At 35.3% G+C, this 16,269-nt stretch overlaps 4 protein-coding genes and 1 long non-coding RNA gene across 6 annotated transcripts; all 5 read left to right on the top strand.

Annotated features, from left to right (window-relative positions):
* Positions 1 to 305: 305 nt before the first annotated feature.
* On the top strand, positions 306 to 2,252 carry LOC110226630 (E3 ubiquitin-protein ligase RNF170). Its single transcript, XM_021018769.1, has 5 exons — positions 306 to 664; positions 1,075 to 1,271; positions 1,393 to 1,491; positions 1,723 to 1,774; positions 1,897 to 2,252. The coding sequence occupies exons 1-5, from the start codon at positions 382 to 384 to the stop codon at positions 2,052 to 2,054; spliced, it is 789 nt and encodes a 262-aa protein (XP_020874428.1). The 5' UTR covers positions 306 to 381; the 3' UTR covers positions 2,055 to 2,252.
* Positions 2,253 to 3,467: 1,215 nt separating this feature from the next.
* On the top strand, positions 3,468 to 3,935 carry LOC110226125 (phosphatidylinositol/phosphatidylcholine transfer protein SFH1-like). Its single transcript, XM_021016775.1, has 2 exons — positions 3,468 to 3,714; positions 3,819 to 3,935. Exons 1-2 carry the CDS (start codon positions 3,562 to 3,564, stop codon positions 3,933 to 3,935), a joined length of 270 nt encoding a protein of 89 aa, XP_020872434.1. The 5' UTR covers positions 3,468 to 3,561.
* Positions 3,936 to 4,859: 924 nt separating this feature from the next.
* LOC9305255 (armadillo repeat-containing protein 6) lies at positions 4,860 to 7,661 on the top strand. The gene is made up of 8 exons (XM_021018768.1): positions 4,860 to 5,118; positions 5,229 to 5,540; positions 5,621 to 5,904; positions 6,131 to 6,259; positions 6,346 to 6,468; positions 6,724 to 6,831; positions 7,049 to 7,227; positions 7,322 to 7,661. Exons 1-8 carry the CDS (start codon positions 4,983 to 4,985, stop codon positions 7,443 to 7,445), a joined length of 1,395 nt encoding a protein of 464 aa, XP_020874427.1. The 5' UTR covers positions 4,860 to 4,982; the 3' UTR covers positions 7,446 to 7,661.
* A 1,127-nt stretch (positions 7,662 to 8,788) lies between these two features.
* Positions 8,789 to 11,904, top strand: LOC9305254 (serine/threonine-protein kinase SRK2E). 2 transcript variants are annotated; one of them, XM_002869137.2, is made up of 10 exons: positions 8,789 to 9,536; positions 9,846 to 9,920; positions 10,007 to 10,108; positions 10,202 to 10,255; positions 10,340 to 10,432; positions 10,519 to 10,611; positions 10,890 to 10,994; positions 11,103 to 11,201; positions 11,304 to 11,502; positions 11,594 to 11,904. In XM_002869137.2, exons 1-10 carry the CDS (start codon positions 9,366 to 9,368, stop codon positions 11,689 to 11,691), a joined length of 1,089 nt encoding a protein of 362 aa, XP_002869183.1. In that variant the 5' UTR covers positions 8,789 to 9,365; the 3' UTR covers positions 11,692 to 11,904. The 2 variants fall into 2 exon arrangements, with proteins under 2 accessions (XP_002869183.1, XP_020875069.1); XM_021019410.1 differs by having other exon boundaries at positions 9,401 to 9,528.
* Positions 11,905 to 12,813: 909 nt separating this feature from the next.
* On the top strand, positions 12,814 to 13,423 carry LOC110226821. Its single transcript, XR_002330734.1, has 2 exons — positions 12,814 to 13,269; positions 13,349 to 13,423. It is a non-coding gene; the product is annotated as an uncharacterized LOC110226821 (long non-coding RNA).
* Positions 13,424 to 16,269: the final 2,846 nt, after the last annotated feature.

Raw genomic sequence — 16,269 nt, 5'->3', positions numbered from 1 at the left:
CATATATTTTGTTCTATTCGAGTTTAGGTTTTACCCAAATTAAAATGCTTAGAGAAAACACTTGTTATATAATCTTATTAATGTACAAAAAATCTAACATCTGTCCACCTTTAATCCAAGTTAACAAAAAATCAAAGTACCTCTTTAATCTCCTAACTACTGCGACTAAATGACCCATTTGCCCAAATGTGGTCCTTTACCTTACCGAAAATAGCAAGGACCAATCGGTCATTCACTACTCTAAAACACGCTTTGACATGTATTTATCCATTTACTTTTATTATCTGTAATCTGTAATAAAATCCAAAAAAACTCATATCTGTAAATTAGGAATCTTCTGAGAAAGTGACCAAAGCGAAGAAGAAGGTTTGCGAAGTAAATATGTCTTCCTTAGGGAGCAGCAACCTGAGAGAGGAGATGGAGGTAACAACAACAGCCGATGTATTTCCGGAGGTTAACGCCGTCACGGAGACGGAAAATCTTGATCGGAACGAGCTTGTGCTTGCTGACGGAGTCGTGACGGTTGAGGAAACGAATATAGAAGCGGACAATCGTGGAGAGAGGCAGATAGAGAGCGAGACTCCTCCAGAGGATGATGTTTGCCCGATCTGTTTCGGTTCCTTTACGGTTCCGTGTCGTGGAAATTGTGGTCATTGGTATTGCGGTTAGTCTTTCTTCTTCTTGATTCTCTGAGCCATTTCATCTACATTGAAGTATCAAGCTTGTGTATTTCTGGGATATTTCTGTTCGCCAGAGGTAGATTCGTAGCTCTCTCTAGGAAACTTGGAGAATTGACATTTGTTGGTCTTGGAATTGATTTAGGGTTCTTGGTAGCTAAGAATGTTTATGATCACAATGTCTACTTTTATCACAATTGTTGATTTTGAAATCATTTTATGTTCCTATGGAGTGTTGTTGTTTGCAATGTCACTAAAAGATCTGGCAAGTTTCTTCAACTACTTTTATCACAATTGTTGATTTTGAAATCATTTTCTGTTCCTATGGAGTGTTGTTGTTTGCAATGTCACTAAAAGATCTGGCAAGTTTCTTAAACCGCTTGCTGATTTTGTACAGGAAATTGCATCTTGCAGTACTGGAACTATGCTGCAATATCCAGGCCTTGCAAGTGTCCCATGTGTGTTCGGCACATCACTAAGCTGTCACCAGAAGCATCATTGCAGGAGCGCCAGGAGCAAGAGGTGAAGGAGGTTCTTGATAAGGTCCGTAGGTATAACCGTCTCTTTGTTGGAGGTCTAACTGGCTTTGTTCAGGTAAGGTCTTTTTAATTCATTATTTTTTTGGTTCTCTTTACTGTTTGATGCATTTCTTATCTGTATACTTATTTCTCATTTTTTATGACTTGGCAAAACCACCATCTTTTGAATAATTCAGAAGGTGCATGAGCTGCCGTTTCTAATGAAGAGAATGGTGTGGCATATGATGGATACAGATGTGAACAATCTGTATTTTCACGAAGTGCGCATCTTTGCAGTTAAGAACATCCTTGAATTTACATTGCATAGTTTTGTGTTTGGTTATTATCTCTATCCACTAATTCTTGTTTTCATTCGGTTTCTGTACTAATGGCCAAGCAAGACTACACATATCTCAATTTCTGTAATCATCATAGGAGCAACTAGTTTGTATTTATTCTTGTTTTTAAAGGCCATTGTTTTCTCCCATTGAAAGATAAGAAACTAAGTTTCCTTCCGGTGTTTGCAGATGTTCGTGAGTACCCTTTACACTGCCGCAGAATTTAACTTCATCCCAACGGGTAAGTTACCTCACAAATCATAAACCAGCAATGAAGGGTGAAACAATCTCAGTGCGGTTCCAAGCCCTTTTTGTGTTTAAGGCTTTAAGCTTTCCAAGATTGATTTTGCATTTTTTCTACAGGCGGGTTCAGAATAGTGACAGTTTTTGACTACGCTGCGATTGCTATGATCCTGATTCTGCGCATAGTAGGGATATATCGGAGGAGACGTCTTGCTCAGCAGGTTAGACATCTAGCAGCTGCAGCAATTGAGCCGGAATTAGAGCAAAGGGAATTGTAACAGACACGTGAATGTATTAAGTCTTGTGCAGTTTGATCCTTGTGGATAAGTTTGGTAGTAGATCACAGAAACCTCGAGAGTCTTGTGCAGTTTTACAGACAATGATATTTCAGATGTTAAAGTATATACATTTTTATATGTCTTCTTTTCTAACAGTGAAAATAAAATATGATGGGAAAAGAGTTCTCTCTGAAAAAAGGATCTTTGATTAGATGATCAAAGGATTGAACAAATGTTCGAAGAGTAGAAGAGTATAATACCTCTTGGATCTTTTGTTTGGGGCCAATTCGATGTTATGTTCCCTTTTTTTTGTTTGCATTTTCAGCCAGCAATTGTACTTGTTTTGCCGGATTCATCACCTTTCTTCATTACAACGACGAAAGGAGAGCAGTTCCTAGAGGTATTATAGACTTTAATGATGGTTTTTGACACATTGGGTTGATAAAGCTGACACATGATGTTGTCCGGTTTATTTTCACAAATTTAAAATTTTACACTTAAAAAAATTAAACAGTTTATCTAAAATATTATTTGAAAAATAAAAAAAACTTTGAAGTTTAAATAGTTATATTTAAATATAAATTAAAAAACGTTTTCAATAATGTAAATATAAATTAAAGAAACAAGTGTTAAAATTTTTAATAATGTATATTTAAAAAAATAAAACAGTTTATCCAAAATATTATTTGAAAATTGTAGAAACCCCTTAAAGTTTAAATAGTGATATAAATTAAAAAAAAATTAAAATCAAATTATGGATAATTGAAAGAAATTTATCTAAAATATTATTTGCAAAATCTTTAAAATGGAAATTTAATTAAAAAAAAGAGAAATTGTTAAAAATGCCCCTTTTTCAATACCCCTTTTCAAAAATGCCCCTTTAAGAGTCCATTTTTAAGTTTGCCCTCTTTTAATTTTTAATGACCATTTTACCCTTATTTGAAACAAAATTATGTCCACAAAATACAAAATATTTTTTGGCGGGAAAAGTGATCACGCAATTTTCCCGCCAAAACACTTGTAAAAACCTTTAAAAAACCTTGTAAAATTTTCCCGTAAAAATTTTTCCCGCCAAAAAATTTTAAAAAATTGGGGAAAAAATAAAATATTATTTAATACTTATAAAAAAAGACATAAAACAGTCTATACAAAATATTATTTGAATATAAAATTCCTTAAGGTTTTTTTAATAGTAATATAAAAATAAATTTAAAAACAATTTTTAATAAAAACACAAGTATTAAAAAATTAATTATAGGTAAACCATATTGAACCTAAAACACCTCTTAGGGGTTTAGATGTTGTATCCAATTGGTTTACACAAAATTTAAGAATTTAATACTTATAAAAAAAAAATAAAAAAAAAAAAGACAAGTGTTAAAATTTAATTACGTGTAAACCATATTAAACTTATAACGCCTCTTAGGAGTTTGGATGATGTTAATCTTGAAACCCAATCTTCTCCCAAATAGCGTTCCTCAAAACAATAGTCTCGAGCTCGGAGTATATGTTGATGGTGAAACGTATGGCTGAGCTGGAAGATAAGTGCATGTTCCTTGACTTGAAACCTGCTCATGTCGAATCTGAGAAAGAGGAGAAACTTCAGGCCGCGCTCAATCGTGTTCAAGTGCTTGAGCAAGAGTTGACTGAGACCAAGAAGGTAAGGCAAAATCTAAACTACCAAAAAAACGTTCTAGACAATAGCCAACTCTGATTCTTAACCTATAAATCGATGATTGAGTTTTGGATTTATCTTCGGTTTAGGCTTTGGAAGAAGCTCTTGTGAGCCAGAAGGAGATTTTGGCATACATCGAGAAAAAGAAGAAGAAGACGAAGCTGGTAATTAAGAACAAAACACTCACAATTACATCGGTTATTTAACTTATACACAAAATTTAAGAATTTAATACTTATAAAAAAAATTAAAAAAAAAAAGACAAGTGTTAAAATTTAATTATGTGTAAACCATATTGAACCTATAACACCTTTTAGGAGGATGAATGTTCTGTCCAAATAGTTTACACAAAATAAACCATATTAAACCTATAACACTTCTTAGGAGTTTGGATATTGTGTCCAAATAGTTTGTGTAAAGCATATTGAACCTAGAACACCTCTTAGGGATTTGGATATTGTATCCAATTAGTTTACACAAATTTAAAAATTTAACACTTATCAAAAAAAAAAAAAAACATTAAAAGAAAACAAGTATTAAAAATTTTAATTTTGTGAAAACCATATTGAACCTAAAACACCTCTTAGGGATTTGGATGTTGTGTCTAATTAGTTTATACAAAATTTAAAAATTTAAAAATAATTAAAACAAAAAGAAACTTGAAAAAAACGTTTAATAAAACCTCTAAAACCTAAGTATAAAACGCAAGAAAATGAAAACCCGTATAAAAAATAAAATAAAAACATTAGAAAACATTTTGAACTTTTTTGGGCAATTAAGCCAACAGTCGGGCCTCTCTTGAAAAGCTTATACTATATGGTTTATTTTAGAAAGTTAAGAGATAGCTTTTATTTATATGGGTATGGGTTAGTAACTGTTTATTAGATTTTCGATGTGGGACTTAGTTTTTTTAAAACGTATTGGGCTTTTAAGTATATGGCGGGAAGATGTGACTATCGCCCTGTCGTAAGCCCATAATCATATCAATAAGATTATGTGTTAAATTATAGATACATTGTGGACAAATAAACAATATATATATATATATATAAAACGACGCCGTCTAATAACAAACGTTGTCGTTTTAATAACACCCCAATCTCTTGTTTGTATAATTTATTTGTTCCGCTTTCAAATCAGTAGAAGAAACATCGATCGAGCTAATTTCTATTTCTTTCGCTGTTTCTGCTTCCAAACTCAATTTTGAAAACCATTTTTCCGATCTATCAAATCGGAGCAGCGGAGGAAGGAGAATGGGTGTCCGTGCAATATCTCAGGAGGCATTCGACGATCTCGTTAGGGAAAATGTTGAAGATCTTGGTATGGAACCCTCCGAAGCTCTCGAAGACGCTCTCTACACTCTCAAACTCCAAGGCGCCGATCTCTCTGGTCCTCTCTTTCTACTTTCCCCAGAAAACTTTCCTTAACTGGATTTATAGTTATCTTTCGAGGAAATGAATCTGCGTTAGTTCAATTGTGTGTGTTGTTTATGGCTACAGGGATCATTACTTGTGTTCCAGGAGAAAGTAGCATTAAGGACAATCCGGTTATTGCTTGTTTAGATAGACTTAAAGAATTCGATAGTGTTTCTATTGACGGACCTCTTCGAGATGAGGATTTCGATGAGATATCGAGTTTGTTCAACATTCTCAATGAGCTTTGTAGCAGCCAAGAATCAGGGAACGCAGCTATCGCGATAAAACACGGTGCTGTGGATTTAACTTGCTCTATTTGTTCCAAAATCAAGACATCTACTAGAAGTAATCGCGTTGTTGTTCCTTGTTTCAAGGCTTTGGCTGTGTTGATCCGTGGTAAGACTTCTGTTCTGGAATTAGTCTTTCTTGTGTGTTTAACTTTGATTTGTCTTGATCATGTGTTTATTCAATTGTAGACATTCAGAGCACAGAGATGTTCAGGAATTGTACCGGACCAAATATCGTTGTTGATCTCTTACGTGGTTCCAGCTCCGATTCTGATTTGTTAGATGCTGGTTTTGCGGTTGTTGCTGCTGCAGCAACTGGTAATGAAGTCGTCAAGCAGTTATTCATGGAACTGAAAATCGATGAATTTATTCTGCAAGTGCTCAGTAGAGAGAGTAAAACTACCATTAGAGCTCTGTACGATGCTATTTGTGCTCTTTTGACTCCAGATGACTACCGTGTTGTTGCTTCCCAAGTAAGTAGGATTACATTCGTTTGGTATATGCCACTTTTGGACTGCGTGAATGAAATTAAGGGAAAATGGCATCTAAGCAGCTATATAGCACTTAGCATACATTTATAAATCGTTGTTTTTTTTTGTGTTTGAAACCATGTAAAAATCGCTGATAGTATTTTGTGCTTATTCTTGGACATGCTTTGAGAAATCAAATCAACTAGATTCTTGCTTTCATGTGTTTCAGGTTTATGGTTATGCACGAACTTTTGCCAAATTAGGGATTGCAACAGCCCTCACTGAAGCATTACAGGCAGGAATTGGCTCTGATAGCTTGGTGTCAGCAAGTACTGCGTTAAAAGCAATTGCTGTAAATGTAAGTCTCCTAGTTGAGATCTCTGTGTGATAACATTTATCTGGTTAGGTCCTTGCAATTTCTTCATCTGGTTTTGCTGTAAACAGGATGAAATATGTAAATCTATTGCCGAAACTGGTGGAATAGATACACTTCTTCGGTGTATTAATGCTAGCGGTGAGCAAGGCAACAAAACTGCTGCTAAGACATGTTGTTCCCTGTTGTCTAAGGTGAGTAGCTTCTAAAATGTTCTGCATGTTGCCTCTATTGTTTTCACTGCCTACAGTATTTCAAAATCCTTCTTTAAAATTTCGGCTCTCAAGTATTTGCCGCACCTTATTAAAGAGTAGCTTATGTTCATATTCTTCTAATAAATGCATGTTCTCGAATTTTAAGCTTTTCCAAAGCCTAGAGTTACTGATTTAGATTAGCATCATAACCACTCGTGAGAAATGTTGTCTAAAAATGTGTATTTTGATCTCTAGTTGGCAGGAAGTGACTCTAACAAGAGTACCATAGTTGAGAAGCGAGGTCTCGACAAGCTAATCACACTCGCACAACGATTCTCTGACGATCCTCTAGTCATACAAGAGGTAAGTATATACCAAAACGAAAGCCCTCTTATGACATTATGTCCCATGGGCAGTTTCCAATCTTCCTGTCTAGAGAAGATACTTGTGACTACAGGTCACGCACGTCTATGGCAGTTTTCCACTAGATAGAATGTAATGTCATGTGAAGAATGTTTTTAGCACTAGGGTCTGAGTGCATAATCCTTGTGGTTGATCCAAGATACACTTGTCTGTTCAGGTCATGTTGATAATCTCTATAATCTGTCTGAGATCACCAGACCACGCTGCCAAGGCTATAGAAGCCGGAGCTGGTGATCTAGCAGTCCAAGCTATGAAGAGGTTCCCAGTAGCTGCTCAAATGCAGAGAAACGCTTGCAACATGATACGGAACATTGCTGTAAGAAATGCAGAGAACAGGTAATTGCTCTGTTCCCAATTTTTATCATCCAATATTATGCACATATCGCGAACTCTTTTATGATATCAAGTTCTGTCTGCATGCAAACTACAGAACTATTCTGCTTGCTAATGGAATTGAGAAGCTGATAAGGACTGCTAAGGCCAACAATGAGACATGCAGAGCCGCTGCAACTGATGCACTGAGAGACCTTGGCCTTGATAACTACAATAACTAAGGCCAATCTTTCTCCACTGGTTGTTACGCGCAAGAACCGGAATGGATCCAGTTTTTTCAAATTTTTCATGAATAGTTTGCATTGAGTTCGTCTTTTGGGTAGAAAGCATTCCGATCTAGTATTTTTTGCAACGATAGTTTTTGTTCGAATGCTTGACCATGTAGTAAAATTGAAAGGAATTTTTTGAGAATTTTGGGGAAATCGCTCTACTCTAAATGGTAAAATACTAAATAGAGAAACAAATGCTTCAGACAGATATATATATATATATATATATATATATATATATATATATATATATATTCATCCACAGGACCACAACATCCTGTATTTAAAAAAGTTTTTGAAAATTGCGTGTATTTTTGCAGATGTCGGTTATTTGTTAATGTATTTTTGTAGGAATCGATATTAGTTTTAAACAAGGACAAAATGTTTGTTTGACTAAATGGAAGAAAAAAGAAATGTCAAAGTGTTCATGTGTTAACCCATCCACGGAATGATCGATCTCTAGAAGTGTGTATTGGGAATATTATGTACGGATATAATGGTTGTTTAAGATGATTAAAAAAAAAAATGTTGCAACAATCGTCATGTGGATGCGCATAAACAAAAACTTTAAATAATAAAAATGATGGGCTATGATGATGAATGCAACTCTATCGGTTTCTGCTTTTAGGTGAAGATCTGACAAACTAGCCAACAATATCTCGACATTTGCGGTAACTTATTTTTCTTTTATTTTCCCTTTTTAAATGCGGAAACGATTTTTATATACCGAAATAGAAAGCAAATCTTTTTAATGCCCATAAATAATACACGAGAGGTAGAGGTTTCTATGATTAGCCATAGGCTTGTTTAATGCGAGTATGTTTCACCAGCTTCGTTTCAGGACAAATATACACCTAAATATTTAAAGGGCAATTAATCCAATATTGAATTTATTACCATATTTGATATGATACTAACAGAAAAACTAATTGTAAACTAAGTTTAATTCAATAAAAATTTATGAAAATTAATCAAAATCTGCTGTATTAAATTTCTTAGACCATCAGCAGTGACAAATGTGTTTGTGTGAGTGTAAGTATTTTTTTAGTATTATAATTTAAAGCAAAAGAGAAAAGAGAAAGAGAAAGAAAGAGAGAGATAGAGAGAAAAAGTGTTACATCCGAGTGTAAACTTACACCCGGAGTGTGAAGAGAGAGACAATTTTTTCGTTTTTTTAATACCTATACCCCAAGACTCACACCCACCTGCTTGCCCCAGTGCCCATGCTCTTACCATTCTAATGCTTTTGTGACAATTTAAAAAGTATTAGAGAGAAATTAATAGTAGGGGTAAAAAAAAAAGCCCCCATTGTTTGTCAGAACGTTGTAAGAAGAAGGGTAAATCCGTCATTTCAAACTATCTCCCAGAGACCCAGACCCATGCTTTGACAAATCACAATTCAACAATTCACAAAAAAGCGAAAACTTCTTCTCTCTCTCTCATCTTTCTGTTTTTTTTTATTTAGCTTACTTCAAGGTGTGGTTTAAACAGAACAGAGGAAGCTGTTTCCTTTTTATTTAGTAAGAGAAAACGGAAGCAGAGAGAGAGAGAGAAACAGAGCTCAAGATCACGAGCCTCTCTTCTTCTTCTTCTTCTTCATCGAGTGATCAGAGGAACAAAAAGTATCTCAAGAAACCCACTTGTTGTTGGTTAAATACTTCACGGGTCTCTGAAAACGTCTCTTTCTCACAACCATAACTTGATCACCCCAAGAGTCCTTCTCTCATCTCAACGGCTCAAATTCTTCCACGTCACACCGTTGTCCATCTCCTCTAATGTCTTGGTGTCGTTAGCTATTATCTCCCAGAACAAAACTCTTCTTGAGACATAGATTGAAGTCAATCACAGAGAGACAGAGGAGAGAGGTAAAAAATGGATCGACCAGCAGTGAGTGGTCCTATGGATTTGCCGATTATGCACGATAGCGATAGGTATGAGCTCGTCAAGGATATTGGCTCCGGTAATTTTGGAGTTGCGAGATTGATGAGAGACAAGCAAAGTAATGAGCTTGTTGCTGTTAAATATATCGAGAGAGGTGAGAAGGTCAGTTTTTATCTTCTTGTTTTTTCTCTCCTTAGTCCAATTTTACTTTTATGTTTCAATTCACTAGGTTCTTGAATCCAAAAGAATTTATTTTTGTGTTTTCATCATCCAATGAGAGATATGTGTTTGGTTACTTTATGGTTATGAATGGTTTGATCCTCTAGTGATTTACAAAATTGATTGATTTTTTTTTTGAAGACCAAATCTGCTCTGCTTTGCTTTTTGACTTATGTTGTACAGTTGTTTTGAAGGCTCTAGGTGTTTCATTCGAACGTGATATTAAAGGTAGGAGTTTTTTTGTATTTACAGATAGATGAGAATGTAAAAAGAGAGATAATCAACCACAGGTCCTTGAGACATCCCAATATCGTAAGATTCAAAGAGGTTTGTTCAACTTTCTTAAGCTACTTGGTTATTATTAACATTTAAGCAGAGGAGAATTCTGTATCTAATCCTCAGGTTTGCTTCAGGTCATATTAACACCAACCCATTTAGCTATTGTTATGGAATATGCATCTGGAGGAGAACTTTTCGAGCGAATCTGCAATGCAGGCCGCTTCAGCGAAGACGAGGTTGTTCTATCTTTCTTTTTTGCTTTGATGATATAATCAAAGATTCAAAATGCTGAAATTTTAATATATCGTTTACTACTTACTAACTTGTAGGCGAGGTTTTTCTTCCAGCAACTCATTTCAGGAGTTAGTTACTGTCATGCTATGGTAATGAGTAATGCTCTGTTTCAAATCAATGCTTCATCAGATGTGAAAATCAGCTGACTTAAGAAATTAAATTTTATGTTGTAGCAAGTATGTCACCGAGACTTAAAGCTCGAGAATACGTTATTAGATGGTAGCCCGGCCCCTCGTCTAAAGATTTGCGATTTCGGATATTCTAAGGTATCTTTTATTTGCCAAGCATTTCAGAGACTGTGTTTTGATTATTGTTAGTACCTCTAAGCTTTGTGTGCTTTTGTTTTTTTCAGTCATCAGTCTTACATTCGCAGCCAAAATCAACTGTTGGAACTCCTGCATATATCGCTCCCGAGGTTTTACTAAAGAAAGAATATGATGGAAAGGTACTCCATTTTCATAGTTCCCAAACTAGTATGATAACCATATCTTATACAAAGAACAATCTTTTTATTTTATCATATGAGTATATATAGGGGAAACATGCTTTTTCTTGATGAAAGCTCACACAAAGAAACAATCTTGGCTTATCAAGAATTTTGGTGAAGAAAGCTATTAAGAGTCTGATTTGTATATTGATAATTCTTGAATTTTGTTTGAATTAGTCAAATGCATCATAATTGTTGTTCTTTTTTTTTTTTTTTTTTGCATCATAATTGTTCAGGTTGCAGATGTTTGGTCTTGTGGGGTTACTCTGTACGTCATGCTGGTTGGAGCGTATCCTTTCGAAGATCCTGAGGAACCAAAGAATTTCAGGAAAACTATACATGTAAGCCTTTCACTATCTTCATGCTTCAATAGTTGAAAAATGTAACTATGGATTCTATGCTTACTTGCTAGCTAAACAATCTGTTATGTTGTGAAAACATTTGCTCAGAGAATCCTGAATGTTCAGTACGCTATTCCGGATTATGTTCACATATCTCCTGAATGTCGCCATTTGATCTCAAGAATATTTGTCGCTGACCCTGCAAAGGTAAAGGAAAGATCATGAAAGCTGCATTTGTTGATCTATATCTGAATCTTCTTTATAGTAAAGAACTTTGCATTTTGGCCCTCTTGTTTGGTTTCTTGGCAGAGGATATCAATTCCTGAAATAAGGAACCACGAATGGTTTCTGAAGAATCTACCGGCAGATCTAATGAACGATAACACGATGAACAGTCAGTATGATGAATCGGATCAACCGGGCCAAAGCATAGAAGAGATCATGCAGATCATTGCAGAAGCGACTGTTCCTCCTGCAGGCACTCAGAATCTGAACCATTATCTCACAGGTGAAACAACACAAAACATAAATTTTTTGATTTATTGATTTTTTTTTATTGCTTCTCAATGTTTGAAATCTTCTCATTAATGGATAAACAGGAAGCTTGGACATAGATGACGATATGGAGGAAGACCTAGAGAGCGACCTTGATGATCTTGACATTGACAGTAGCGGAGAGATTGTGTACGCAATGTGATACTCTCTCTATGGTTTCTGCTACAAAAATGTCCAAAAAAAAAGTTGAAGAAGAATGAAGAATAACTGAATAAGATATCTTGCTTGCTATTGAGTTGGCCCAACTTTGTCTCAATGGGTACACTTTGAATCTTTGATATGCAAAACACTGAAACAACTGATGGGTATTTCTAAACAAAAGTGAAAAGTCATCAATTAGTTATTGTTATCTACTCTCTCTCTCTAGTAAATTTTTGTTTGTTTTTCTAATAATCGTAGAGCTAATTCCAAAGTGTTTTTGAAATGTTTTGAGAACTTACTTTTTTGCTAGTTAAAGTGTTTACCGTGTGATCAACACAGAAACAAGAATTGCTAAGCTTCGATCACTTTGGTTGCATTATCACTTAATAATTTCAAACTGAAGTAAATAGATTGGGCATATCTTGAACTGTATGGAAATGGGATGATGTTTCCATTTTTCACAAAAAAATTGAAAAAAAAACAGCATAAATGTAGATGGAACACATTCATGAATATGCACGTTATATGTTCAGAAGGACGTACGTACGGTAATTCGCTTTAAATTAAAAGATGCTTATTTTCGTTTTTTTTCTTTTCTAAATATTTTCGAATAATAAATTGATAATGAACCAGTACTTGATAGTTGTTCTTGTTCGTTGAAATTAATATTATTCTTACTTAAAAAATACTCAGTGTTTTCAATTTAATAAACAAAAAAAAGGGGGGAAGAAGAAAACAAGCAGTTAGAGCATCTCCAATGGGTGCAAAATGAGGTTCTCTTTGGAGGTTCTCTTGAAATTTTTTTTGAAAAATAAATCAAAACTGGTAAAAAAGAAGAGAGCTGTCTCTCTTGAGAGAAATGTTGAGCACCATGAGAGCCGACGACGTGGCCTTCTCTCATCCGTCGATTTTTTTTGATCAAAAAAAAAAAAAAAACGCGTAAAAAAAAGGGGATGGCGATGCCTTTTTTTTTATCATTTCCCGACTCTTCTCTCTGTTTCTTTGCGAAGGCGATGGCGATGCCTTTTCTCCGAAGATTGAGGTTACGGTTAAGGCCGCCGGCGACGATTGAGGGAAGAATAGAGAGGTCGCCGGCGACGATTAGGCCGGATTCCCCACTGCATGTCACGATCGGGAGTGAGAGAGATATGCAAATCGGATATCCAAATTCAACGGATGGAGGTGGAGGTGGATGTGGATGTGGAATCTATGGAGTTGACGGAGGAGGAGAGGGAGAAGAAGGTGAGAAAGGAGAAGGCTTTGAAGGAGATCTATGGTAATTTTGGTTTTGATTGTTTTCGACTTCAATCTAAGATCTTTTGCTTTTAGCTTCTGTTTGCTTTGATACTGTGATTTGGTTTCGTTTAAGGGTTTCTTCCGCTTTGAATCTGAAACCAAATCTCTTCCCTTTTTTCGATTTAGGGTTTGATTTAGAGTTGAAAGATGTACAACGGGATAGGGTTACAGACCGCAAGAGGATCAGGAACTAATGGTTATGTTGAGACGAATAAGTTCTTTGTGAGACCTAGAAATGGTGGTAAGCCTGTTAATGGTGGTAAATGGTTTGAGGATGATCAAGGTATAAGGAATCAATAACTCAATTAGCTCGATTTGTGTTCTCTTTACTGGTTTTGATTTTTGTGTGTGTGTTGTTGCAGGTGTTCCAGTTAAAAGTTAATGGTGTGGCATTTAGGTTGATTCCTGAGTCTACTCAAGTGAAAAATGCCTTGAAGGTGAGTTGATTTGTCCATAGAATATATCTTTGGATACTCAAAAGCTTTGCTTTTTGTCACCATAGACGTTATAGCTGCTGAACATGACTGTCATCATTCATCAATGAGGAGACTTTGTGTTAGTTTAGTGCAGGAGACGTTGTGACTAGCTTTTTCGTTTTAACTCTGTCTAGTCTATAATATATTTTCAGATACTATTTTTTCGGGCTGCATCTATCATCCATGGAAATTGCAAAATTGAAGCTGCTGCTAATGAGGCGAGTGATGGGGCTGGTGTTTCGAAGAAAAGACCTTGATGGGGAAGGTATTTGCTTTAACTTCATTGCAAGTTTGATAAGTCTTATACTTGACTTAAAAGTTAAACCTTTAGGAACTTGTTTGTTTAGTATATCTTGTCACTAGTTAGTGTATCTGTGATGATGACCTTGATGGGTTTTGATTACTTTCATCTGCTTCTTGTTGGAGATTAAGAGTTTTTGACTTAATTTTTCACTTGTTCTGATAGAAGTTAACTTTAGATTAGGTTGAATGATTATGATCCTTCTAATTACCATCGTTTTATAGATCTTTATGAAGCAAAAGAGGATCCTCGAAATAAGTACTTGAAGGAGCAGCAACTTAAGAAACTAGAGGAGAAGAACAATAATGAAAAAGGTAATTATCTGTCTCTGTCTTAGTAATTACTTGAATCATTTTGAATTTTTAATGTTATGTTAATATTTCTTTCTTCTTTCTCTGTTTTGGTGAGGTTAATTGGAGTGGTTGAAACTACAAATCTCACAAGTGGAGAAGGCATAAGGCATCGATTTAACAGCCTCTAAATCAAGGTACAGTTTGTGCTGTGATTAATGCTTTCTTTGTGTTTGATTAGGATAGTTTTTGCTTTTGTAAATGCTTTCTCTGTTATTTGAAATAAATGCTTTCTAGTTGGAGTATTTTAGGTAAATACAATTAGTGTCTTTACTTTGGCATTCATTGCTAATTCTTCAATAAGTTTCAATCTTCTTCTTTAAAACACAATCACTTCCTTTAAAACAATCACTTTCACTTCCTTTAACCTTCAGCCTAACACAAAACACAATCACTTTCACTTTCTTATCTAAAAAATGGATGATATGAATCCATTTTATCACTCATCGGGTTTCATGAACCTATTGCAAAGTCAACAAGAAGACATGTCTCAGTTTGCAAGTGGATCAACTGAAGTCCCAGCATTTAGTAGTCAACTGTCTGAAGAAGGAAGTGAAGAAGAAGGAAATGAAGCATCAGATGTCAAACCAAAGCAAAGTATATCACGAAAGAAATGGACAGCAAAAGAAGATATTGTTCTCGTCAATGCTTGGCTTAATACAAGCAAGGATCCTGTGATTGGTAATGACCAACAAGGTCAATCCTTTTGGAAGAGGATTGCAGCATATGTTGCTGCTAGTCCTTCCCTCGACGGAATGCCAAAGAGAGAGCATGCTCAATGTAAACAAAGGTGGGCAAAGGTCAATAAAATTGTCACCAAGTTTGTGGGTTGTCATAAGACAGCAACAACTCATAAAACTAGTGGTCAGTCAGAGGATGATGTTATGAAGCTGGCTCACGAGATCTACTACAATGATACCAAGAAGAATTTCACTTTAGATCATGCATGGAGAGAGTTAAAGTTTGATCAGAAATGGTGTGATCAAACTACTCGGGGAGGAAAGGATAATGCTAAAAGAAGGAAGTGTGGGGATGGTAATGCAAGTTCCCAGCCTATCAATGTTGAAGAATGAAGATGATTCAGTCATGACTCGACCTCCGGGTGTGAAGGCAGCCAAAGCGAAAGGAAGGAAGTCAGCCACTGTTAACGAAGGAAAGAAGCCAGCCACGGGTAAAGGAGAAGCAGGCCAGTCTGTGGAACATTTTCAGAATTTGTGGGAACTAAAGGAGAAGGATTGGGATCGCAAAGAGAAGCAAAGCAAGTATCAGATGCTTGAAAGTCTACTTTCAAGAACTGAGCCTCTTTCGGACATTGACTTGTTCCTAAAAAATAAGCTAATCACGGAGCTTTGGTCCTAAGTTTTAAAGTTTTAGTTTGGTCCTAAGTTTTAAAGTTTTAGTTTGGTCCTAAGTTTTAAGCTAAGCATCAGATGCTTTTTAGTTTTTTTGTCTCATGTATGATATTGCTTTGTAAGTTCTAGTATTATGTCTCATGTATGATATTGTTTAAAGTTCTAGTTTAAGTCTATGTACTCTAAAGCTTTGTAACTTGTCTTGTATGATATTGCTTTGTAATGTATGATATGTCTTGCTGTGTATCATGTATCATGTTTTAACTTGTCTTGTTTTTTTGCTAGATGCCAAAGAGAGCAATGTGTGCAAGTGGTTCAATGTTTGATGCCAAAGAGATCAATATGTACCACAAATAATTTGTATGTTTTTTGTGAACCACGAACTTTATTCTAGCAAATTTGTACTACAAACGAGCTTATTCTTTGTGTACCACAAACTTTATTCTTTATGTTTTGCCTTTGCTATAAATAATATCCATCGTTTGTAGATGTCTCACAACTCAAGCTTTTCTAATATTGTTCTTTGCTTCAACTACAAAAATTATTTTTCCCTTAATTTTTCTTTGCTTTTACCACAAAACAATCAATCACCAAAGCTTTTATATATATCTATATTGTTTAATACTTAAACCTACCAAACAATATGGCCTCTTCATCTCGTACTCCATTCGACGACGCCATGGAAGAAAGCTACTCTCAACCACTTGATCAACAATTCGAGAATATGTTCGTCGAATTGTCTAATGGCGAAGAGGTTGCAAAGAAAAATAGGAAACGAGCTTATTTTGATAGAAAACGCGAAGA

This window comes from Arabidopsis lyrata (genome assembly GCF_000004255.2).
Source record: "Arabidopsis lyrata subsp. lyrata unplaced genomic scaffold ARALYscaffold_7, whole genome shotgun sequence".
NCBI lineage: Eukaryota > Viridiplantae > Streptophyta > Magnoliopsida > Brassicales > Brassicaceae > Arabidopsis > Arabidopsis lyrata.
The sequence above is the reverse complement of the archived record's forward strand: the minus strand, read 5'-3'. Positions and strand labels throughout refer to the sequence as shown.